The following is a 24,052-nucleotide window of genomic DNA, read 5'->3' as shown; positions in this document are numbered from 1 at the left end:
CTTCCTCCTAACATTCAACCTAGACCTCCCCTGGCACAGCTTGAGGCTGTGTCCCCTTTTTCTGTTGCTGCTTGCCTGGCAGCAGAGCCCAACCCCACCTGGCTACAGCCTCCCTGCAGGCAGCTGCAGACAGCAATGAGCTCTGCCCTGAGCCTCCTCTGCTGCAGGCTGCACACCCCCAGCTCCCTCAGCCTCTCCTCACAGGGCTCTGCTCCAGGCCCCTCCCCAGCCTTGCTGCCCTTCTCTCAACACCTTCCAGCACCTCAACATCTCTCTTGAATTCAGGAGCCCACAACTGGACACAGCACTCCAGGGGTGGCCTGAGCAGTGCTGAGTACAGGGGCAAAAGAACCTCCCTTGTCCTGCTGCCCACAATGCTCCTGAGCCAGCCCAGGATGTCCTATCACTGCAACCATTTGCAAACAGTCCCTCTGCAGCATTCTTGTAGCCCCTTCAGGTACTGGCAGGTGGCAATTAGTTCATGTTCCTAACATGTGGCAGAAGGAGACATTGGCACTGAGTTGCCATGGCATGCACTGAGATGTTGAGCTTCTGGCACAGAGCTGTTCTCACCAGACAGCCACCTCCTTACATTCCTACAACCTCCCAACAGCCTGGGCTTTCTTCTATACCTCAATAGTCCTCTCCCTTCTCCTTTAAAGCAGTTCTCTCCATTAAAGTAGTTCCACTTTACCTGGAAGCAACTGGCTAGTCTGAAGCACTGTCTTCAGTGGCATCTTTTCCTCAGGAGATGTCTGCAGGGCCAGCACGGAGGGCTGGGGGAGCATGGATACTTGCTTCACAATGGTACCTCCTGGTTGTTGGACTACCTGGCAGGGGAACATCCAATACCACCAGTGAGAGAAGCTACACATCAGAGAAGTAAAGAGCATCAAGGTGTTCACTGAGCCAGAAGTGCTGCTGGACATGCATGGTTAGCTTGCAGCTTAAGGCAAATGACCTGCTCAGAGAAACCTCAGCTTTTGGGGTGTGCTTTTTGCTTAGTTTGGTTTTGTTATTTTTGGTTTTTAACTTCAAGAATTATTAACATCCCATGGTGAGTTCTAAACTCACACAGAATCCCAGATAGCCAAACTGGAAGGAAGCCCAAGGACTGCCTGGTCCAAACTTCCTAGGTGATAGCGTAGCTGAAATGAGCTGGCCCAGCTGACCCATATAGAGGCATCCACTGCTTCCCTTGGGAGAGGATTCCAGTGTCTGACTGATCTCACAGGGAAACACTTCCATCTTGGAAAAAATCCCATCTTTGTTCAGGCAGCAGATTGGGTTCCACTGGAGGGAACCAGTCCTGATGCAGCAGGGATGCAGCAGAGATGCAGCAGTCAAGACTTCTTCAGTGACTGACTTCAAAAGCCAGGCTCAGGCAGGTCCTGGGACAGGCAGACATTCCCAAGCAGCACTGAAGATTTGTAGGAAGGAGGTACAGAAGCTGTCATGCTGCTCAAAGGGTTTTCCTTTAACTGCCTGATTTAATTAGCAAGGCTCCCAATAGATGCCTCATCCTTACTCACTATTGATAACCACACTGGAGGAGGTTCACTGAGTATTACACAACCCCTTACAGAATCACAGCATCACAGAAACATCCAGGTTGGGAAAGCCCCTTGGGATCACCAAGTCCAACCTATAACCCTACTCAACAAGACTCACCTCAAACCATGTCCCTAAGCACCACATCCAGCACCCAACCACCCTCACAGTGGAGAATTTGTTCCTAACATCCACTCTCAATCTGCTCACATTACACTGAGAGGCTTCTCCTCTCTCTATGTCTTTCTTAACACACCAAAAACCGAATACTGACTCTGCCTGCTAATGAGTTCAAAAGGCTAAGCATCACTTGCACCCAGCTGGAAAGGGAGAACACCAAGGCAAACAGCTGGAAGTCTGGCATCAAATTCTTTTCCTATACACACTCTAAAGTTACTAACCCATGGCTGAAGCCACAGCATCATTTGTAAATGGAGATGCTCTGTAAGTTACTCTGCTCTCCTCAGACCCCACCTGAAGTCCTGTGTGCAGTTCTGCAGCCCCCAGCACAAGAAGGACATGGAAGTGTTGGAGCCAGTCCAGAGGAGGCCACCAAGATGCTCAGAGGGCTGCAGGAGCTCTGCTATTAGGACAGGCTACAAGAGTTTGGGGTCTGCAGCCTGGAGAAGAGAAGGCTTGGAGGAGATGTTGGAGTGGCCTTCCAGTGTCTGAAGTGGGCTCCAGGAAGGCTGGGGAGGGACTATTGATAAGGTCTTGTAATGAGAGGAGGAGGAGGAATGGTCTTGAACTGGCAGAGGGGAGATTGAAGGTGGATGTTAGGAAGAAGTTGTTTGCAGTGAGGGTGGTGAGACACTGGCACAGGTTGCTCAGGGAGGTTGTGAAGCACAGAAGCTCACACATGCAGCACCCTCTCCTGCAGCAGGACAGATACTAACAGGGGTTGATCCTTCTGAAAGCTTCAGCTTCCATATGCTACAAGTGGCCAATACTGTTAACAGCACCACTGATGATCAGGTCATTACTGAGCCACAGACAAGCATGGATAAACCACTCACAGGCTCTGCTGGACACTGGCACAGGCTGCCCAGGGAGGCTGAGGCTGCTCCCTCCCTGGAGGTGTTCAAGGCCAGGCTGGATGAGGTCTTGAGCCAGCTGGGCTGGTGGGCAGTGTCCCTGCCCATGGCAGAGGGGTTGGAACTGGATGATCTTCAAGGTCCCTTCTAACCCAAACCATTCTGTGATTGTATGATGCTCTGAATCTAGGAGAGACAGAAGGGATGTGCTGGCAGCAGAGCTGATGTTCTGTTTGCCATCCTAGCTGCTAGGCTAACAGAAGCTGGGAGGCCTTGGGATTTGCACCAGGAGAGGACAGCAACCCTAGAAACAGCAACAAGGATCTAATGCCAGGGAGAAGGATTACAAAACTGGGCAATATCTGTGAGAAAGAGCTATTGCCTCTTTTCTTCAGGTTAGCAGCAAGAAGTGATAAAGAAAAGGGACTGTTCCTCTGTGCCCCATTAAGTAGGTTGACAAAAACATCAGATAAAAATCATCCACACTCCTGAGTTAAAAAAGATAAGCAAGGCAGTGCCACATCCACTGCCAGCACACAGACAGCTGCCCAAGAGAGCCTCTCCATTAGCCTTACTTGAACCTGTTTTACATTCACAGAGCCAAGTGTGGAGCTCAGCAGAGAGAAGTTGAGCTATCATCACACACTACAAGCACTACTGCCTCATGGAGGAAGCCTCACCAGCAGAATGCAAATGTCTATGCCTAGGACACAAAAAGCTCTTGAAAAGCTGAGGAGCCTGTTGAAGAAAGCTCAGCTCTGAGGGGACTTGACACTAACTCCTGATTAAGAACAAGCAGCTGGAACAGCACAGCCACTTCACTCCTTGCTTCTGCTGGCAGCAGTGTCCAGGGAGCACATCTCGATGGTAATTGCAGGGACTACACCGTGAAACCCTTGCTCTTTATGCCTAACATGGAGCTTTAACAAGAGGCAAACTACTCCAGCAAGGCAGATTTTATTGCTGAGGTGAAACTTCTTTGGAAGGCAATCCCTTCAAATCACAGCATCACAGAATGTCAGGGGCTGGAAGAGACCTCCAAAGCTCAGCCAGTCCCAGTCCTCTGCAGAGCAGGATCACCGATACCTGATCACACAGGAACACATCCAGGCAGCTCTTAATATCTCCAGAGAGGGAGACTCCATAAACCCCCTGGGCAGCCTGTGCCAGGGCTCTGTCACCCTCACAGGGAAAAAAATCCTCCTCATGTTTCCATGGAACTTCCTATGCCTCAGCTTCCATCATTGCCTCTTGTGCTGTCGTGGGACAACAGCTCTGTGCTAAGTCACCAGGAGAGAGCTCTTCCAAACATGAAATGCTCACAGCACAGGCATGATGTAAAGGGTTAACCCTCCTGGGGGAGTGGGCTTGACCCTGACCCCAAGTCCTCCTGACTCCTCTTGAACTGGACACAGCACTCAAGGTGTGTCCTGAGCAGTGCTGAGCACAGGGGCAGAAGAACCTCCCTTGTCCTGCTGCCCACACTGCTCCTGAGCCAGCCCAGAATGCCATTGGCTCTGATGCCCACCTGGGCACTGCTGCCTCCTCTTCAGCTACTCTCTGCCAGCACCCCCAGCTCCCTCTCTGCCTGGCTGCTCTCAGCCACTCTGTCCCCAGCCTGTAGTGCTGCTTGGGGTTGTTGGAGCCAAAGTGTAGAACTCTGCACTTGGCCTTGTTAAGTCTCATCCCCTTGTCCTCTGCCCACCCATCCAGCCTGGCCAGGTCCCTCTGCAGGGCTCTCCTACCCTCCAACATCTTCACACCTGCTTCTAGCTTGGTGTCATCTGCAAACTTACTGATGCTGGACTCAATCTCCTGGACCAGAGCATCAATAAAGATATTGAACAGGACTGTGCCCAGCACTGATCCCTGGGGGACACCACTAGTGACTGGCTGCAGCTGTAGCCCACTGGTGCAGCATGATCTCTGGGCTGTCTGCTGTCTCACATGCAGCTGAGTGGAAAGTGCCCGGGTGTGGGTCCAAACCTTACTCCAGGAGTAGTGCTTAGCTCACTCCCACTTCACTGTAAAAACAGAGGAACTCCCTGCTTTGCTCTCTCTTGCCCTGCCTCTCTGCCTGCCAGCATCACACTCCTGCTCCTGCTGCTCTTTGTTTTACTATGTGGCCATCAGTCCACAAGGTTGCCAAACCCTTTGCCATCAGCCTGGTTGTATATACATATATAGAATCATAGAATCAACCAGGTTGGAAGAGACCTCCAAGCTCATCCAGTCCAACCTAGCACCCAGCCCTATCCAATCAACCAGACCATGGCACTAAGTGCCTCATCCAGTCTGTTCTTGAAGACCCCCAGGGATGGTGCCTCCACCACCTCCCTGGGCAGCCCATTCCAATGCCAATCACTCTCTCTGTGAAGAACTTCTTCCTAATATCCAGCCTATACCTACCCTGGCACAACTTGAGTTGTACCATGTTTTCCCTTCCCTATACCTCTTTGTAACTCCCCTACCTCAAGTAGCCTTTATTTATTGTTAGTGCTTTCCCTTTTAACTTCCAAATGGAAGTGAGGCTGTTTATTTGGGTGTGTTTTGCCTTTTCCTCTCTACATCTAACTCCTTTTCTTTGAAGAAAGAGGGGCAGAGGGAAATGAATCCTATAAACTGTTATTGGTTCTATTTGAGTCTCTGGGAAATTAAAACTTGAACCAAGACACATGTGATAGAATAGAAGAGAATCACCCAGGTTGGAAGAGACCTCCAAGATCATCCAGTCCAACCTATCACCCAGTCCTATTCAGTCATCTAGACCATGGCACTAAGTACCTCATCCCAGCAGCTTCCCTGAAAAACACCTTGCCTCCCTTGGTCTCCACCACACAGACCTAGAACCCTTGTAATCAAGCAGGAATGACTGCCTCTGAAAGCAGGCTGGAGCCAGGTGTGTTGGTCTCTTCTATGATTCTCTTCCTCCTAGTACCGAGTGACAGGATGAGAAGAAATGACCTCAAGTTGCCCGAGAGGAGGTTAAGGCTGGACATTAGAAGAAACTTCTTCCCTGAAAGGGCTCACAAAGAGTGGCACAGGCTGCCCAGGGAGGTGGTTGAATCCCTATCCCTGGAGGGGTTTGAAAGAGGCAGAGATGTGGTGCTGAGGGCCATGCTTTAGCCCCAGCCTTGGCAGAGTTAGAGAATGGCTGAACTCAAAGCTGTCTTTTCCTACCAACATGATTCCCTGACTCTGTGGAAGTTCCACGTTGCAACACTCTGGTCATGGTTCTGCTATTATAGTACTGCAGTGCTGTATTCTTAAGCACCTCTAACACTACAGCAGAGCTGGCAGGTGGAAGTTCACTTTAGATTCCTCAAGCAGAAGGGACCTAAATTAGAACTGGGCATGCAGAAGGAGTGTATGGCAGCAGAGAGCTCTGCAGGCTGGAAAGGGAAAGGAATTGCTGGCAGCATTGTGTGGACAGATTTGCACAGCTGGCATGTGCTTCCCTTCAGCTGGCAGCAGCAGCCTTCTGCTTAGGGGAGGGGGGTCCAGATTTGTTCTCTTGTGAGAGGAAGCAAGCCCTCTGTCCTTTCAAGGAAAGGCAGTAGAGAAGCCCTAGATGAAGCTGCTTCTAACTAACCTGCTCTTTGTGCTAATAGACTGAACAAACACCAAGCTTCTGATAGAGCCAAGATACAAAGTGGTCAACTCAGCCTTTCAGCTATGTGCAAGGCAAAAAATAAGCAGGTGTTTTGAAGAGCAAAGAGTCACAGAATCACAGAACTTTAGAGGTTGGAAGGCATCTCCAGAGATTATTGAATCCAACCTCTCTGCCAAGCAGGATCCCCCAGGGTAGTGTGCACAGGAATGCATTCAGGCAGATCTTGAAAGTCTCCAGAGGAGACTCCACAACCTCTCTGGGCAGCTTCATAGAATCAACCAGGTTGGAAGAGACCTCCAAGCTCAGCCAGCCCAACCTAGCACCCAGCCCTATCCAGTCAACCAGACCATGGCACTAAGTGCCCCAGCCAGGCTTGGCTTCAACACCTCCAGCCACAGCCACTCCACTGGGCAGCCCATTCCAATGCCAATCACTCTCTCTGCCAGGAACTTCCTCCTAACATCCAGCCTAGATCTGCCCTGGCACAGCTTGAGACTGTGTCCCCTTGTTCTGTCGCTGCTTGCCTGACAGCAGAGCCCAACCCCACCTGGCTACAGCCTCCCTGCAGGCAGCTGCAGGCAGCAATGAGCTCTGCCCTGAGCCCCTTCTCCAGGCCAAACACCCCCAACTCCCTCAGCCTCTCCAGCTTGTTCCAAGGATTTCAATCACTGTGCCTGGTATCCACCCAGGTGAGGCTCAGAAGATGCTTGGTATGCAGTTCAGCATTGCTAAGGTGTGAGGAAGAAAAGAAACTGAAACAGGCTGCCCCACTGCAGAAGTGCAGGAGGCAGAAGCCATTCCTTGAGCTCACCAATCTCATATTCCAGAACTGTTTTGACTTCCCCAGGGTGGAGTTCAGCTTCCTCCTCTGTTGGTACAGATGGCAAACCCTTCCCCTGGATTGCAGGGCTTGCTCTGCAGCCAACAAACTGCTCTCCAGCCCTTGGACAACCTAAGAAGCTCTCATTTTCTTCTGGCTGATTCACTCCTCAAAGACAGTAAGGCTACCAACTCTTTTTCCAAGTTGCCTGTGGCTCCTAGAGCCAAGCCTGTCAGTGCATATGCTGGCTGTTTGGGGCTGTCTGAGGGCTTTTTGGTTGGCTGGTGGGGCTTTCTTAAACCCCCACCACCATCACCCCTTCCACAGCTTTGTTCTTCTTAAAGCTCTTTACTTGGAATGCAGGAGTCTTGTACTGCAGCCACCTTATGCACGTTGAAAGGAGGAGGAAAGTTTAAAGAGCCAAAGATTTTAAGGGTCTGAATACTGCTAAATCAAGAGTTCACAATAAATAAACTAAAGGAGATTCACACAGCATGCCTGGGAAAGCAGATCTGGCTTTAGGGGAACTCTAATGTTTTGCTGTCTTTTTAAGGGAAAAGAAAAAAGTCTTTACAAGGAAGTCCTCATCAAGATTGGACAAGGCCAAGTGCAGGGTTCTGCACTCTGGCCACAACAACCCCAAGCAGCACTACAGGCTGGGCACAGAGTGGCTGAGAGCAGCCAGGCAGAGAGGGACCTGGGGGTGCTGGGAGAGAGTAGCTGAAGCTGAGGCAGCAGTGCCCAGGTGGGCATCAGAGCCAATGGCATCCTGGGCTGGCTCAGGAGCAGTGTGGGCAGCAGGACAAGGGAGGTTCTTCTGCCCCTGTGCTCTGCACTGGTCAGGCCACCCCTGTGAGTGCTGTGTCCAGTTCTGGGCTCCTCAAGTCAAGAGAGATGTTGAGATACTGAGAAGGGCAGCAAGGCTGGGGAGGGTCCTGGAGCACAGCCCTGTGAGGAGAGGCTGAGGGAGCTGGGGGTGTGCAGCCTGCAGCAGAGGAGGCTCAGGGCAGAGCTCATTGCTGTCTGCAGCTGCCTGCAGGGAGGCTGTAGCCAGGTGGGGTTGGGCTCTGCTGCCAGGCAGCCAGCAACAGAACAAGGGGACACTGCCTCAAGTTGTGCCAGGAGAGGTCTAGGCTGGATGTTAGGAGGAAGTTTTTGTCAGAGAGAGTGATTGGCATTGGAATGGGCTGCCCAGGGAGGTGGTGGAGTCTCTGTGCCTGGAGGTCTCCAAGAAAAGCCTGGCTGGGGCACTTAGTGCCATGGTCTGGTTGATTGTCCAGGGCTGGGTGCTAGGTTGGGCTGGAAGAGCTTGGAGGCCTCTTCCAACCTGCTTGATTCTATGATTCTAAGAATTGAGTTACCCACCAGAGGGACATTATTCACACAATGGATTGGACTGGAAGGGACCTCCAAAGGTCATCCAGCCCAAACCCCCTGTAGTCAGCATGTTTTGAGCCTCACCTGGGTAGATCTCAGGCACAGTGATTGAAATCCTTGGATCAAAGATCACATTCTGTGCTTCTGTGCTCCACAACCTCCCTGGAGGTGTTCAGGACCAGGTTGGATGAGTCCTTGAGCAACCTCTTCTAGTGGGAGGTGTCCCTGCCTATGGCAGGGGGTTGGAACTGGCTGAGCTTTGAGGTCTCTCCCAACCTAAACCATTCTATGATTCTGTGAACGTCTCTGGGCAGCCTGGTCCAGGGCTCTGCCACCCTCAGAATGAAGACTATTTCCATGGAACCTCCTGTGTTCCAGTCTGTCTGCCTGTGAGCCACAGTTGGTTGCTATTTAACATTAACAAGAACTTAGCCTGTGCCAAGGAAAACAAAGATCTGTTAACACCTTGCTTTTGAGGGTATTGTTTCATCAAGACATTTATCCCTCCTGGAATTTGTTAGCTAATGAGGCCTGATAGAAAAAGCTCACTTTTGGATGACTTCATAATGAACATGTCTGAGTAAATCTGGAGGTCAGAACTCTCCTTGAGCTACTTTGTGCATTTCAGTTAACACATCACTAAATATCTTCCAGCCCCCTCGTGTCTAGTACCCAAGGTAGGAACTACCAAGGCAGAGAGCCTGGGCTCCTTGGTGGCTGGCTGAGGCACAGCTCTAATGAGACAGCTAACAGCAATTAACACAAGCATCCCACCAACAGCTTCTGATACCAGCATGTCCTGCCTCCTCCTGCCTAGTCTAGGGGGCAGAACTTGTATTCCCTCCTGCCTCGAGATGCAAGTTTGGGCTGGTGCAATGGTGGTCAGCAGGTCTTGCAAGGGATCAAGCTTACTGCTGGCTTTAGATTCACAAAATGGTTTGGGTTGGAAGGGACCTTAAAGATCATTTCGTTGTAAATGGAAAACCTTCCACTAGATCAGGCTGCTCATCCAACCTGGCCTTGCACACCTCCGAGGAGGAAGCATTCACAACCTCCCTGGGCAACCTGGTCCAGTGCTTGCCCACCTTCACTATCCAGAATTTCTTCCTCATCTCCAGTGTCAATCTCCCCTCTTCCAGCTCAAAGCCATTGTCCCTCATCCTGTCACTACAAGCCCTTGTAAAACATCCCTCCCCAGCTCTCCTGCAGCCCCCTTCAGGTACTGGAAGGCTGCTCTAAGGTATCCCTGAAGCTTCCTCTTCTCCAGGCTGAACAGCCCCAACTCTCCCAGCCTGTCCCCACAGAGGAGCTTCTCCAGCCCTCTGAGCATCTTTGTGGCATCCTCTGGACCCGCTCCAGCAATTCCAGGTCCTTCTTGTGCTGAGGGTGCAGAACTGGAGGCAGTAATCCAGAGGGGGTCTGAGGAGAATCCCCTCCCTGTGCTGCTGCTCTCCTTGCTCTGGCTGCAGCCAACACACAGCTGGCTCTAGGCTGCCAGAGACCAGTTCTGGCTCCTGGGGAGTTTGTCACCAACTGACACCCCTAAGTCCTTCTCTTCAAGACTGCTCTTGAGCCATTCCCTGCCCAGCCTGATTTGTGGTTGGGATTGCCCTGACTCAGGAGCAGGACCTCACACTTAGCCTTGCTCCCCTTCTCCACAAGGGCTCAGTATCCCCATCCCATGACAAGCACACCTGATTAACTCATGGCAGTCACCCTCATACACTAGAAAAGAACAAGCTGAGGCCCAAATCGATTTCCTCTTTGCTAAGAGTCAAAGTAAAGAGGCCTGGTTACAGGGAAGCAGAGACATTCATCTTACCAACTGTTTGACTTTAACCACCTGCTGAGCACCCACTGACTGCGCAGGCACCGAGCTGGGCTGGGAGATTTTAATGCTGATGGGAGCTCCAGCAGCTGCCTTCAGGGGCTGCAGAGGGCTTGCTGATGGAGAGCTCACTGTGGAGACCAGCAGTGACTTCACGGAGCGGAGAGAGGACGGTGCCACGGCAGAGGTGAAGACTGGCTTAGCAGCTTGGGCAGCAGCCAGGCCTGACGGGGCTGGCACTGTGGTGAGCACTGCAGCTGCAGGCCGAAGGGATGCTGGCACCACTGCAGAGGAAGGAACAGGCTTCAGCACCTGCAGAGGAGCCTTGGCCAATGCTCTGGCAAGGGCTGGTTTTGGAACTGCAGACGCTGTGACTGTTCCAGGGGCAGACACTGGCTGCACAACTGCAGAGGCTGTTCCAGGGGCAGACACTGGCTGCAGAACTGCAGAGGCTGTGACTGTTCCAGAGGCAGACACTGGCTGCACAACTGTAGGTGCTGTGACTGTTCCAGCAGCAGACACTGGCTGTAGAACTGTAGATGCTGTGACTGTTCCAGAGGCAGACACTGGCTGTAGAACTGTAGATGCTGTGACTGTTCCAGCAGCAGACACTGGCTGTAGAACTGTAGATGCTGTGACTGTTCCAGCAGCAGACACTGGCTGTAGAACTGTAGATGCTGTGACTGTTCCAGCAGCTCTGACTGTTCCAGCAGCAGACACTGGCTGCACAACTGTAAATGCTGTGACTGTTCCAGCAGCTCTGACTGTTCCAGAAGCAGACACTGGCTGCACAACTGTAGATGCTGTGACTGTTCCAGCAGCAGACACTGGCTGCAGAACTGTAGATGCTGTGACTGTTCCAGCAGCAGACACTGGCTGCAGAACTGTAGATGCTGTGACTGTTCCAGCAGCAGACACTGGCTGCAGAACTGTAGATGCTGTGACTGTTCCAGAAGCAGACACTGGCTGCAGAACTGTAGATGCTGTGACTGTTCCAGAGACTGTGACTGTTCCAGAAGCAGACACTGGCTGCACAACTGTAGATGCTGTGACTGTTCCAGAGGCTGTGACTGTTCCAGAGGCAGACACTGGCTGCAGAACTGTAGATGCTGTGGCTGTTCCAGAGGCTGTGACTGTTCCAGAGGCAGACACTGGCTGCAGAACTGTAGATGCTGGGACTGTTCCAGAGGCTGTGACTGTTCCAGAGGCAGACACTGGCTGCAGAACTGTAGATGCTGTGGCTGTTCCAGAGGCTGTGACTGTTCCAGAGGCAGACACTGGCTGCAGAACTGTAGATGCTGTGGCTGTTCCAGAGTCTGTGGCTGTTCCAGCAGCAGACACTGGCTGCAGAACTGCAGACACTGTGACTGTTCCAGAGGCAGACACCGGGTTTGTAACTGGAGGCGAAGTTGTTGCTACAGCTGAAGTTGTCACTGCTATGGGAGGAGCTGGGGCTGCAGAGGTGCAAGTGGAAAGAGGTTCTTGTGCTGGAGCTGGCTGCTGCAGACACTGCTGGATGAAGCTGTGTGCATTGGGCACCAGCTGGCGCAGGGCAAGCAGGCTTTTCTAGGAGAGACAAGCAGAAAACACTGCCCATAGCTGCAGCACTGCACAGCACTGACACATTACCAACTGCCTCTTCCTCCTCATCTCCCCAGTTCATTTTTCAGGGGATTATAACTTCCTCATTCCAAGAACCAGGCAACCTTAAATTGCTGGTCAGTGTGGCCCACAAGAATCACCACCCCAGGCTGAGCAAAGGCCAGCAGCCCCCATCGCTTCACAGCACTCAGCACACCCCACTTGTAGGGAAACCTCATCCACATCTTTGGTCTGGGGGTTTAGTGCTTTTGTTTCTGTGTTTCAATTTGGAGTTTATCTTCTCTTGCAGAACAAGACCATTTCGACTGCTTTACCACCTCAACAAAACAAACTCGAGGTTTGCTTTGCCAAAAGCCCTGCTGCGTTGTAACCCTTGAGTTTATTCCACTGAGCTTATCTGCCAGGGAAGCCAGAAGCAAGCTGCAAAGCCAGGAGCAGCTCTGTACCAATACAGCTGTGTCTACACTAGAGGGGGACAGCACTTCAGTAATGTCAGTTAGCTCTGCACAACAGAACCACCAAGGGCAGCCTACATTTCCTTTTAACTACATCTGTGTCTGAGAAATTCAATGGACACAACAATCTTGGAGCCCTCTACAGATATTTCTCCTCGACTATGCACAATGTTATGGCTCAGAACCAGTGGGAACGAGCTCTGTGTGTTCTCACAACTCCTTTTGGACCTCCTCAGCAGCTTGTGCTGTAGCTCTGGGCTCTGTGCAGAAGGAACATCTCTCACATGCTAATATACTAAGTCAGCAAATTGCTTGGGGTTGGAAGAGACCTCAAAAGATCATCTAGTGTGTATCTGGACCCTCTGCAGCACAACTGCCTTGGACATTCACTTCCTTTTCTTGTTTAAAAGCTGCTCAGCTTTCCTCATGCTCATTTCTTTACCAAATGCATCCTGAGCAGATTTGGAAAATCATAAAATTATGGGATGGGTTGGGTTGGGTTGGCAGAGACCTTACAGATTCTATAATATCTGAGGGCTGGGGGTCAGGATGGGGGGGGACAGGCTCTGCTCACTGCTCCCTGGGGTAGGACAAGGAGCAATGGATGGAAGCTGCAGCACAGGAGGTTCCAGCTCAACACAAGGGGGAACTTCTTGACTGGAAGGATCCCAGAGCACTGGCACAGGCTGCCCAGAAAGGCTGTGGAGTCTCCTTCTCTGGAGCCTTTCCAGTCCTGTCTGGATGTGTTCCTGTGTGCCCTGAGCTAGATTGTGTGGTCCTGCTTTGGCAGGAGGGGGTTGGACTCCATGATCTTTTTGGGTCCCTTACAATCCCTGACATCCTGTGATCACCTAGATCCAGCAACCCTGCTATGGGCAGGGACAGCTTCCACTAGACCAGGCTGCTCAAGACTCCAGCCAATCTGGCCTTGAACACATCCAGGGAGGAGGCATAAATGACCTCCCTGTGCAATCTGTTCCAGTGTCTCACCTCCCTCACTGAAAAGAATTTCTTCCTAATATCCAGTCTAAATCTCTCCTCCTCAAGCTTCAACCCATTCCCCTTCTCCTATCACTACAAGGCCTCCCCAGCTTTCTTGTAGGCTTCTCAGCCACACTGTGCTTTCCCACCTGTTGGAAGAGACAAAATAAAACATCTACAACCACTTCATCCAAAACTTGCAGCTCAAAGATAAGAGATAACTCTAGAGTCCTCCCTAAAATTCCACTCGACTAGCTAACAGTGCTACCAGCTGTCCCATGATTTCTTCCCAGCCTGGAGCTGCATTTCCCCCACAGCCAAGGAGGGAAATATCACTCCTTGAAGCACCTCAGAGAAGTGCTCCTGAAGTCAGCCTCCATTTGGCACTCAATCCTGTCACAGCTGCTCAGAGCTCCAGACCTAAGTGATGTGTATTAACTACAGGTCCTTTGAGTACTTCAGAAGCAAGCAATCAGGGTGCAGGCTCACAGGATGTTAGGGGTTGGAATGGACCCAAGGAGATCATTGAGTCCAACCCCCCTGCCAGAGCAGGACCATACAACCTAGCTCAGGTCCCACAGGAACACATCCAGACAGGCCTGGAAAGTCCCCAGAGAAGGAGACTCCACAACCTCTCTGGGCAGCCTGTGCCAGGGCTCTGGGACCCTTCCAGGCAAGAAGTTCCCCCTTGTGTTGAGGCAGACTCACCAGCCCCAGCTCTTCTGTGTGAGCTGGTCTGGAGCTCTCAGGACTCACCAGCCCCAGCTCCTCTGTGTGAGCTGGTCTGGAGCTCTCAGGACTCACCAGCCCCAGCTCCTCTGTGTGAGCTGGTCTGGAGCTCTCAGGACTCACCAGCCCCAGCTCCTCTGTGTGAGCTGGTCTGGAGCTCTCAGGACTCACCAGCCCCAGCTCCTCTGTGTGAGCTGGTCTGGAGCTCTCAGGACTCACCAGCCCCAGCTCCTCTGTGTGAGCTGGTCTGGAGCTCTCAGGACTCACCAGCCCCAGGCTGGGTCTATGCAGAGCTTCTGAAGTTCACCTGACTGTTTTGGGAACACTGCAGACATTGAGCTGGCCCCATGCAGGAGCAGCCAGTCCATGTCCAGCAGGGATCATCAGCCAGGGCTCTGAAGAAGGTAGTTTGGCTACTTCTGAAGCCAGATGTGCCCGGGCAACTTGTCTCAGGGTAATGCATTCTCCCCTCTCTCAGGTGATAGGAGAGGAAATGGCCTGAAATTGTGTCAGGGGAGGGTTAGGTTGAAGAGGAGGAAAAATTCTTTACTGTGAGAGTGGTGAGGGGATTGGAACAGGCTGTTCAGGGAGGTGGTGGAGTTCCCTGGAAGGTGTTCAAGAAACATGTGGCCATGACACCTGTGGGCATAGTTTAGTGGCCATGGTGGTGTTGGGTTGATGGTTGAACTGGATGATCTTAGAGGTCTCTTCCAACCAAACACTTCTATGATTCTATGATTCCCCTCATTTTACACCAGGTATCCACCACCAGACACTTACCTTGAGAAAAGGAACTAAACATGGTTGTGGAGATGACTTGAGCTCTATGTACAGCTTCTTTGTAAATTCTTCTGGTTCAATTTTTGCTTCCTAAGAGGAAAGCCCAATGACAGTGGTTAAGTTCTAAGTAGGACTCCACCAGCTTTTATTCCCCACATCCCAGAACTTCAGAGAAATGGACATTATCAGGGAAGTGTTCACCTTCAGTACTCAAATCCTTTCTCTTTTTCCCTGCTGTATTTCTGAACAGGAGAGTTTAGGACAGGATGATGTTGCCCTTCAGGTGTGGTGTTATCAAATTCATTAGCAGGCAGTTAACACACTGAAGGATGCTTGTCCAGACAACCCTTCACTGGAGTGAACCCACAGAAACAAGTTTTCGAGCAGCACTGATCCTTTCGAGTGCCTCCTTGTTATGCAGAGATGTTTTAAATCCACTGCAAGCACTTCTTGCCTGTAAAGGCAGCTTTCTGCCTAAGGAGTCCTGAGACAAAAGACAGCTCACTGCTCGTTGTAAGGCAATTCTGGTCTAAGGAATGATAAAGCAGAGCACTTAACATGGGCGTTCAAAAGCATCACAACATCAGCTCTGCATACCACCAGGGTACCAGTCCTCTGCCGAGCTGTCTCCTTTCTTAATGCTTTCTGCTCTGCCCCAACACAAAGGCTTGGGAGGGTCAGCAGACTTCTGAGAGTCACCGAAGCGCAGAACAGAATCACAGAACCTTGGAGGTTGGAAGAGATCTCCAGAGATAATCCAGTCCAACCCCACTGCCAAGCAGGATGACTTAGGGTAGTTTGCACAGGAATGCATGCAGGTGGGTTTGGAAAGTAACCAGAGGAGGAGACTCCACACCCCCTCTGGGCAGCCTGCTCCAGGGTTCCCTCACCCAAGTAGTGAGTCCTCACTCACTACTTCCAGAATTAACCAGGTTGGAAAAGACCTCTAAGATCATTGAGTCCAACCTATCACCAAACCCTTCTTATTAACTAAGCCATGGCACTAAATGCCTCATCCAGCCTCTTCTTATACACCTCCAGGGATAGTGGCTCCACCACCTCCCATGGCAGCCCCTTCCAATGGCCAATCACTCTTTCCATGAAGAAGTTCTTCCTAATATCCAGCCTACTTCAGTGCCTTCAAGGCTAAGGTGGCCCTGGACACTGCCATCCTTTCCCAGTGGCTCTGCCACAGTCGTCAGGAACATTACCTCCTCCAAGAAAGTTCAGAACCACAAAGGAACAAGGCCAGTGACACCCTTAAAATCTTAGGGGTTGGAAGAGACCTCCAGGGATCATTGAGTTGGATGAGGCCTTGTGCAACCTCGTTTAGTTGAGAGGCATCCCTGCCCAAGGCAGGTGGGTTGGAGCTGATGATCTCTAAGGTCCCTTCTAACCTAAGCCATTCCACAATTCTAAGCTGCAGCCTCCACAAAGCCAACCCTGCAGCCCCACAAAGCCAACCCTGCAGCCCCACAAAGCCAACCCTGCAGCCCCACAAAGCCAACCCTGCAGCTCTAACCCTGCAGCCTCCACAAAGCCAACCCTGCAGCTCCAATCCTGCAGCCTCACAAAGCCAACCCTGCAGCCTCACAAAGCCAACCCTGCAGCCTCCACAAAGCCAACCCTGCAGCTCCAACTCTGCAGCTCCACAAAGCCAACCCTGCAGCCTCACAAAGCCAACCCTGCAGCCTCCACAAAGCCAACCCTGCAGCTCCAACCCTGCAGCTCCACAAAGACAACCCTGCAGCCTCCACAAAGCCAACCCTGCAGCTCCAACTCTGCAGCTCCACAAAGCCAACCCTGCAGCTCCAACTCTGCAGCTCCACAAAGCCAACCCTGCAGCCCCACAAAGCCAACCCTGCAGCTCTAACCCTGCAGCCTCCACAAAGCCAACCCTGCAGCTCCAATCCTGCAGCCTCACAAAGCCAACCCTGCAGCCTCACAAAGCCAACCCTGCAGCCTCCACAAAGCCAACCCTGCAGCTCCAACCCTGCAGCCTCACAAAGCCAACCCTGCAGCCTCCACAAAGCCAACCCTGCAGCCTCCACAAAGCCAACCCTGCAGCCTCCACAAAGCCAACCCTGCAGCCTCACAAAGCCAACCCTGCAGCTCCAACCCTGCAGCCTCCACAAAGCCAACCCTGCAGCTCCACAAAGCCAACCCTGCAGCTCCAACCCTGCAGCCTCACAAAGCCAACCCTGCAGCTCCAACCCTGCAGCCTCACAAAGCCAACCCTGCAGCCTCCACAAAGCCAACCCTGCAGCTCCACAAAGCCAACCCTGCAGCTCCACAAAGCCAACCCTGCAGCTCCACAAAGCCAACCCTGCAGCCTCACAAAGCCAACCCTGCAGCCTCCACAAAGCCAACCCTGCAGCTCCAACCCTGCAGCCTCACAAAGCCAACCCTGCAGCTCCAACCCTGCAGCCTCACAAAGCCAACCCTGCAGCCTCCACAAAGCCAACCCTGCAGCTCCAACCCTGCAGCCTCACAAAGCCAACCCTGCAGCTCCAACTCTGCAGCTCCACAAAGCCAACCCTGCAGCTCCAACTCTGCAGCTCCACAAAGCCAACCCTGCAGCCTCACAAAGCCAACCCTGCAGCCTCCACAAAGCCAACCCTGCAGCCTCCACAAAGCCAACCCTGCAGCCTCCACAAAGCCAACCCTGCAGCTCCAACCCTGCAGCCTCACAAAGCCAACCCTGCAGCTCCAACTCTGCAGCTCCACAAAGCCAACCCTGCAGCTCCAACCCTGCAGCTTCACAAAGCCAACCCTGCAGCTCCAACCCTGCAGCTTCACAAAGCCAACCCTGCAGCTCCAACCCTGCAGCCTCCACAAAGCCAACCCTGCAGCTCCACAAAGCCAACCCTGCAGCTTCACAAAGCCAACCCTGCAGCCTCCACAAAGCCAACCCTGCAGCCTCCACAAAGCCAACCCTGCAGCCTCCACAAAGCCAACCCTGCAGCTCCAACCCTGCAGCTTCACAAAGCCAACCCTGCAGCCTCCACAAAGCCAACCCTGCAGCTCCACAAAGCCAACAAGCAAGCCAAAAAACCCACCCAAAAGCCGGGGCAGCACAAACCGCTGCTGAAGTCCAAGGCACAAACGACACACACACAACACAGGTATTATTGGAGGAAAGTCTCACCAGGAGATTCTGCACCAGATTCCTCACGTTCTGCCCCATCACAGAGGTTTGAGGTTCACTAGATGCCAGTTTTATTAGTGTAGCAAGGAAATTCTTGCACTTCTTCACGTTCTCCAGCACGTCCTAGCATGGAAATAAAGAGCAGAGCGTTGGATTTTGCATTGCCTCTCCAACCTCTGCTGAACAGAGAAGGTTCATCTTTAATTAAAACCTTGCTGGCTTTTTTTTTTCTCTCCTTACTGTAGAAGTGCTGGTCTGTGCTACTGTTGTGCCCTCTGCTTTCACAGAGCCTGCCTTTGGGGAAATAGCTTGTGCAGGTGGTCCTGTAGCTGGAAGTTTTACAGGTGTTCCAGTACTCGAAGGCTTTACAGCAGTAAGTGCAGTAACACTGCCGGCTGCAGCTGCTGGCTGGAAGGGAAAATTAACACTTTGGAAGCAAAGACATAACGTGACAAACATGCTGGATTACTCTGCTAGCAAAAGAAGGCAGCACCCTCCCTCCACAGCACCACTGAGAGCAGCAATAGATGATTTTATCTCTGGTTTTTAAAAGCTTGGATGAATTTGCTTTGAAAAGCTCTTTTTAATAGAGAATCAGTGAATTGTCAGGGTTGGAAGGGACCTCAAGGGTCATAAGAAGGCCTGGAACACAAACCCAATGAGGAGAGGCTGAGGGAGCTGGGGGGGTGCAGCCTGCAGCAGAGGAGGCTCAGGGCAGAGCTCATTGCTGTCTGCAGCTGCCTGAAGGGAGGCTGTAGCCAGGTGGGGTTGAGCTCTTCTGCCAGGGAACCAGCAACAGAACAAGGGGACACAGTCTCAAGCTGTGCCAGGGGAGGTCTAGGCTGGATGTTGTTAGGAAGTTGTTGGCAGAGAGAGTGATTGGCATTGGAATGGGCTGCCCAGGGAGGTGGTGGAGTCTCTGTGCCTGGAGGTGTTGAAGCCAAGCCTGGCTGGGGCACTTAGTGCCATGGTCTGGTTGATTGGCCAGGGCTGGGTGCTAGGTTGAACTGGATGATCTTGGAGCTCTCTTCCAACCTGCTTGATTATATGATTCAGTTCCAACTCCCCTGCCACTTTTCACTAGATCAGGTTGCCCAGAGTCACACCCAGGTTGGCCTTAAAAACTTCCAGGGATGAAGCTTCTGCATACAGTAGGTGACAGAACCCCCCACCCCCCCCCACCCCAGACACAATTCTGTTAGAAAATGAAGAGCAAAGGGAAGAAACAGATTACCCAAGGAGGTTGTGGATGCCCCCTCCCGGGAGGTATTCAAGGATGAGGCCTTGAGCACGCTGGGACAGTGGAAGGTGTCCCTGCCCACGGCAGAGGGTTGGAACTGGATGATCTTTAAGGTCCCTTCCAACCCAAACTATGATTTTCAAATCTGATCAGGTTGGTTTTGGTAAATAAGTGAGCACGAGGGAAGCTGAGCAGCTCTCTATGAATCCATGAATCTATGAAATGACAAAGGCTCACCCAGGCTGAAGCACTGCCTGCAACTTCAGGTGAGGAGAAGGAGGTAAGATTGTCTTGAAGAAACAGATCAACTCTGCCAGGCTGCTGCAGTCTGAGTCGAATGAATTTTGGGCAATGCTAAGCCAAGTGATACCACTCTGAAGACAAATAAGACCTTGGGTGATTACCATCAGGAAGAAATTATTCCCCATGAGAGTAGTAAGGCACTGAAATATGTTACCCAGAGATGTTGTAGAGGCTCCAAGCCTGGAAGTGTTCAAAGCCAGGTTGGCACTTGCTCACCTGTTCTAACAGGAGGTGTCTCTGCCCAGGGCAGGGTGGTTCTAACTAGAGGATCTTTAAGGTCCCTTCCAACTCAAACCATTCTACTTTTCCTTTTTCATAGAATAGAATCATAGAATCAACCAACCAGGTTGGAAGAGACCTCCAAGATCATCCAGTCTAACCTAGCACCCAGCCCTGGACAATCAGCCAGACCATGGCACTAAGTGCCCCAGCCAGGATTGGCTTCAACACCTCCAGGCACAGTGACTCCACCACCTCCCTGGGCAGCCCATTCCGATGCCAATCACTCTCTCTGACAACAACTTCCTCCTCACAGCTAACCTAGACCTGCCCTGGCACAACTTGAGGCTGTGTCCCCTTGTTCTGTTGCTGGTTCCCTGGCAGAAGAGCCCAACCCCACCTGGCTACAGCCTCCCTTCAGGTAGCTGCAGACAGCAATGAGCTCTGCCCTGAGCCTCCTCTTCTGCAGGCTGCACACCCCCAGCTCCCTCAGCCTCTCCTCATAGGGTTTGTGTTCCAGGCCCCCTCCCCAGCCTTGCTGCCCTTCTCTCAACACCTTCCAGCACCTCAACATCTCTCTTGAATGGAGGGGCCCAGAACTGGACACAGCACTCAAGGTGTGGCCTAAGCAGTGTTGAGTACAGGGGAAGAAGAACCTCAGCTGCACAGCAGGTAAAGCTGTGCCCACTTTGGAAGGAAGCAGCCAGCCAAGAAAACACACCTAACAAGTCCTTCCTGCCCTTTCCTCCTGGGCAGTAATGTGGATCTATCCCTCTCCTCCTCTGCTGTGACACAAACCATGACCAAATTCAGGTGTTTTGAGACTTCTTTGTATCATCTCCTTAGAATTTGGAACCAATGGATTCAGAAGCTCCAGCAAAAGGAGAGCTATGAAGCTTTCCTCAGTTTAAGAGCACAGTTTGCCTTCTCCTTTCCAAACCAGGCTAAATGGTAGTTTTGAGAGGAAAATCTCCTGTACCAAACTATGTCTGGTCAGGATTTAAAGAAGAGCCAAAACCCAACACAACCAAGAACCCAACCCCCCCCCACCCCAGTTCTGATACAACAGAGAACAGTCAGAGCAGACCACTTTACCTCTGCAAAACCAACTACTTTCAGTTTCTCAGCTTGAGACTGAGAGAATCTGCAGGTTACAAAGATCAAGAGTTTCAGGTTAGTATCTGAAAGCTCACTTTGGGTATTGCTTTCCAGCCAAACCTCTCAAGAGAAAGGGAAAGCCTGGCTTCCTGGGCCAAAAATCTACTCAGTTGCTTTCACTGTTAGTGTGCCCTGGCAGCCCAGAAGGCCAATGGCATCCTGGGCTGCATGAAAGGAGCTGACAGACAGAGAGAGGTGATGCTGGCACTCTGCTCTGCTGAGACCTCACCTGGACTGCTGCACCCAGCTCTGGAGCCCTAACACAGGGAGGACATGGACCTGATGGAGCAGGTCCAGGAGAGCTGTAAAGATGATCAGAGGGCTACAGCACCTCTGCTATGGAGACAGGCTGAGGAAGCTGGGGTTTTTCAGCCTGGAGAAGACTCCAAGGAGACCTAATAGTGACCTCCCAGTACCTGAAGGGGACTACAAGCAGGCTGCAGAGCAACTGTCTGCAAAGGCCTGCAGGGAAGGGACCAGGAACAACAGTTTGAAATGAAAGAAGAGCAGATTGAGATTGGATGTTAGGAACAAGTTCTGCACCATGAAGGTAGGGGAACACTGGAACAGGTTGCCCAGGGAGGTAGATGAGACCCTGTCCCTGAAGAGATTCAAAGTCAGGCTCAACAGCAACCTGCTCTAGTGGAGGATGTCCCTGCTCACTTCAGGGGGCAACAGCTAGATAACCTTCAGAGGTCCCTTCCAACCCAAACCCTTCTATGATTCTATGACTTGAACACGTTTAAGCACCCCAGTTGAGCTTCACAATCACAAATTAAGACTTGCTAATTGCATTAATGATAAGACAGTAACACAAGAGCCCAACTTAACCTACCATGGATAAAGCAAAAACTAATTAGAGTTGGACAGACATCACATAGACTATCAAAGGGCTTTGAAGTCTTGCAGGATAGGAAAATATTAATGAACAAACACTTAAAGCTAAAGTAAAAATACATTTTTGTCATTCTTCCCCCCCTTCTGGGTGGGTGTCCTCCCTCCCAGGCTGCTGCCAGTTTGATCTGAAAGAAGCAGGCAGCTAGCAGCAAGGTTTCCAGCTCAGGCTCCCACTGTTGGTAACACTTTAATAGCTCTCTGCAGGATCTTTGCCACCATCACTGCCTCTTCCAAGGATGAGGCTCAACAGCTCTAAGACCATAGGGAGGCAAACTGGGCATGAGAATCCCACAAACAGATGGACGGGAGGGAGATGGAAGGGGACAGAGAACAGATCTGTCAAGCTGCAATGCCTTGGGCTTTCAAAAGTTGAAAACAGGAGGTTCATGGGAGCTGATCTCTTGCAAATTCCAGCATGTTTACACATCCAGACCAGAACAGCACTTTATCAGCTGAGGGAGAGAACAACAGGAAGGCTGCTGGACCCTTTTCCCAGGAAGATGAATATATGGGAATTAACTTCTGTCATCTGCCCTCAACCTTTTTCACTACTGACAATTCTCATTCTCACCTTGAGCAACAGAGAAGCAGTTGCCCAAAAAAAATGGCATTAATCCTGCATATTTTGAGGTAATTTCAAGAGTAGTGCTCTGCATCTCAATGAAAGTGCCCCAGCGTGATGCTAATTAGATACTTTGCAGCTTTGTGACCCCATCTGGGAAGAAGGGGAAAAAAAATGATGGAGTGCAGGCATCTCATCTGACCTCAGAGCTCAAACAAGCAGGAATGGTAACAAAGGGATATAGTTTCACAGATGAGGAGGAGAATAATCCTGGATCAGTAAGCAAAGAGTGTGGCTGATAGTACTGCTTCAAGCTGCACTGTGCCCAGGAAAGGAGATGCATAATGGAACCGAGGATTGTGTCCTCTCTGCTGCCTCCCCCTTTCTGTGTTGACTTCCACACCCACACTCCCCTCCTCTGAGCTCAAAAAGCTGTTGAGACTAACATCAGCAAGTTCTTCAAGGGGACCTACAAGAAAGCTGGGGAGGGACTTTTGACAAGGGCATGTAGTGGTAGGATGAGGGGCAATGGCTTGAAGCCAGAGGACAGGCTGAGAGAGTTGGGACTCTTCAGCCTGGAGAAGAGAAAGATCCAGAGAGAGCTTATTGTGGCCTTCCACTATCTGACATGGGTTACAGGAAAGCTGGGGAGGGACTTTCAACATGGGCTTGTAATGATAGGATGAGGAAGACTGGATTGAAACTGGAAGAGATGTAGACTGGAGATTAGGAAGAAATTCTTTCCAGTGAGGGTGGTGAGACACTGGCACAGGTTGACCAAGCATGCTGTGGCTGCCCCCTCTGTGAGACACTGGCACAGGTTGACCAAGGATGCTGTGGCTGCCCCCTCTGTGAGACACTGGCACAGGTTGACCAAGGATGCTGTGGCTGCCCCCTCTGTGAGACACTGGCACAGGTTGACCAAGCATGCTGTGGCTGCCCCCTCTGTGAGACACTGGCACAGGTTGACCAAGGATGCTGTGGCTGCCCCCTCTGTGAGACACTGGCACAGGTTGACCAAGGATGCTGTGCCTGCCCCCTCTGTGAGACACTGGCACAGGTTGACCAAGCATGCTGTGGCTGCCCCCTCTGTGAGACACTGGCACAGGTTGACCAAGCATGCTGTGGCTGCCCCCTCTGTGAGACACTGGCCAGGTTGACCAAGCATGCTGTGGCTGCCCCCTCTGTGAGACACTGGCCAGGTTGACCAAGGATGCTGTGGCTGCCTCCCCTCTGGAGGTTTCAAGGCCAGGTTGGCTGAGGCTGTGAGCAAGCTGAGCTGGTGGGAGGTGTCCCTGCCAACCCAAGTTGGTTGAAATTAGATGATCTTTAAGGTCTCTTCCAACCCAAACCACTTGCTGATTCTCTGAGGATTGAGGAATGAACTGCTGCCAAGGCAAACATGCCCAAGGACTCCTCCTTCCTTTTCCCAGAAGGTTCCTGCACCCTTGGGCACAGACTCCCTCATTCAGCACTCTTCTCTCATCCACCTCAGGGTGAGAGGGGAAGTGGCCCTGTCATGGCAGGATGTATCCACGCTGCAGCTATTTAGTCTCTAAGACACAAGGAGCTTCTACAGAGGGCTCTGCAATTCTCTGTGTGAGAAGGGCTCCAAGGAAGCCACTCCAAACCAAACAGCACCATTAATTTCTCCTAGAGTCATCATTCTTGCTGTTTAAATCCAGCCCTGTGGCTTGTTAGAGGCATTCCAGCTGCTACAATGGAAAAAAAAATATGGCTTACAAAAAACCTTCC

At 51.7% G+C, this 24,052-nt stretch overlaps 1 protein-coding gene across 1 annotated transcript in view; it reads right to left on the bottom strand.

Annotated features, from left to right (window-relative positions):
• Positions 1-24,052, bottom strand: part of TAF4B (TATA-box binding protein associated factor 4b) — a 104,856-nt gene that overhangs the window by 54,489 nt on the left and 26,315 nt on the right. Inside the window, exons 4-9 of the mRNA XM_064170512.1 lie at positions 18,159-18,326; positions 17,919-18,041; positions 14,771-14,860; positions 11,496-11,789; positions 10,218-10,526; positions 695-830 (exon numbers count right to left, since the gene is read on the bottom strand). Of these exons, the coding sequence (XP_064026582.1) occupies positions 695-830; positions 10,218-10,526; positions 11,496-11,789; positions 14,771-14,860; positions 17,919-18,041; positions 18,159-18,326 (1,120 nt within the window). The remainder of the gene's footprint in view (positions 1-694; positions 831-10,217; positions 10,527-11,495; positions 11,790-14,770; positions 14,861-17,918; positions 18,042-18,158; positions 18,327-24,052) is intronic.

Source organism: Pogoniulus pusillus, chromosome 34 (assembly GCF_015220805.1).
Source record: "Pogoniulus pusillus isolate bPogPus1 chromosome 34, bPogPus1.pri, whole genome shotgun sequence".
Taxonomy (NCBI): domain Eukaryota; kingdom Metazoa; phylum Chordata; class Aves; order Piciformes; family Lybiidae; genus Pogoniulus; species Pogoniulus pusillus.
This window is presented reverse-complemented; position numbering and strand designations above follow the sequence as displayed.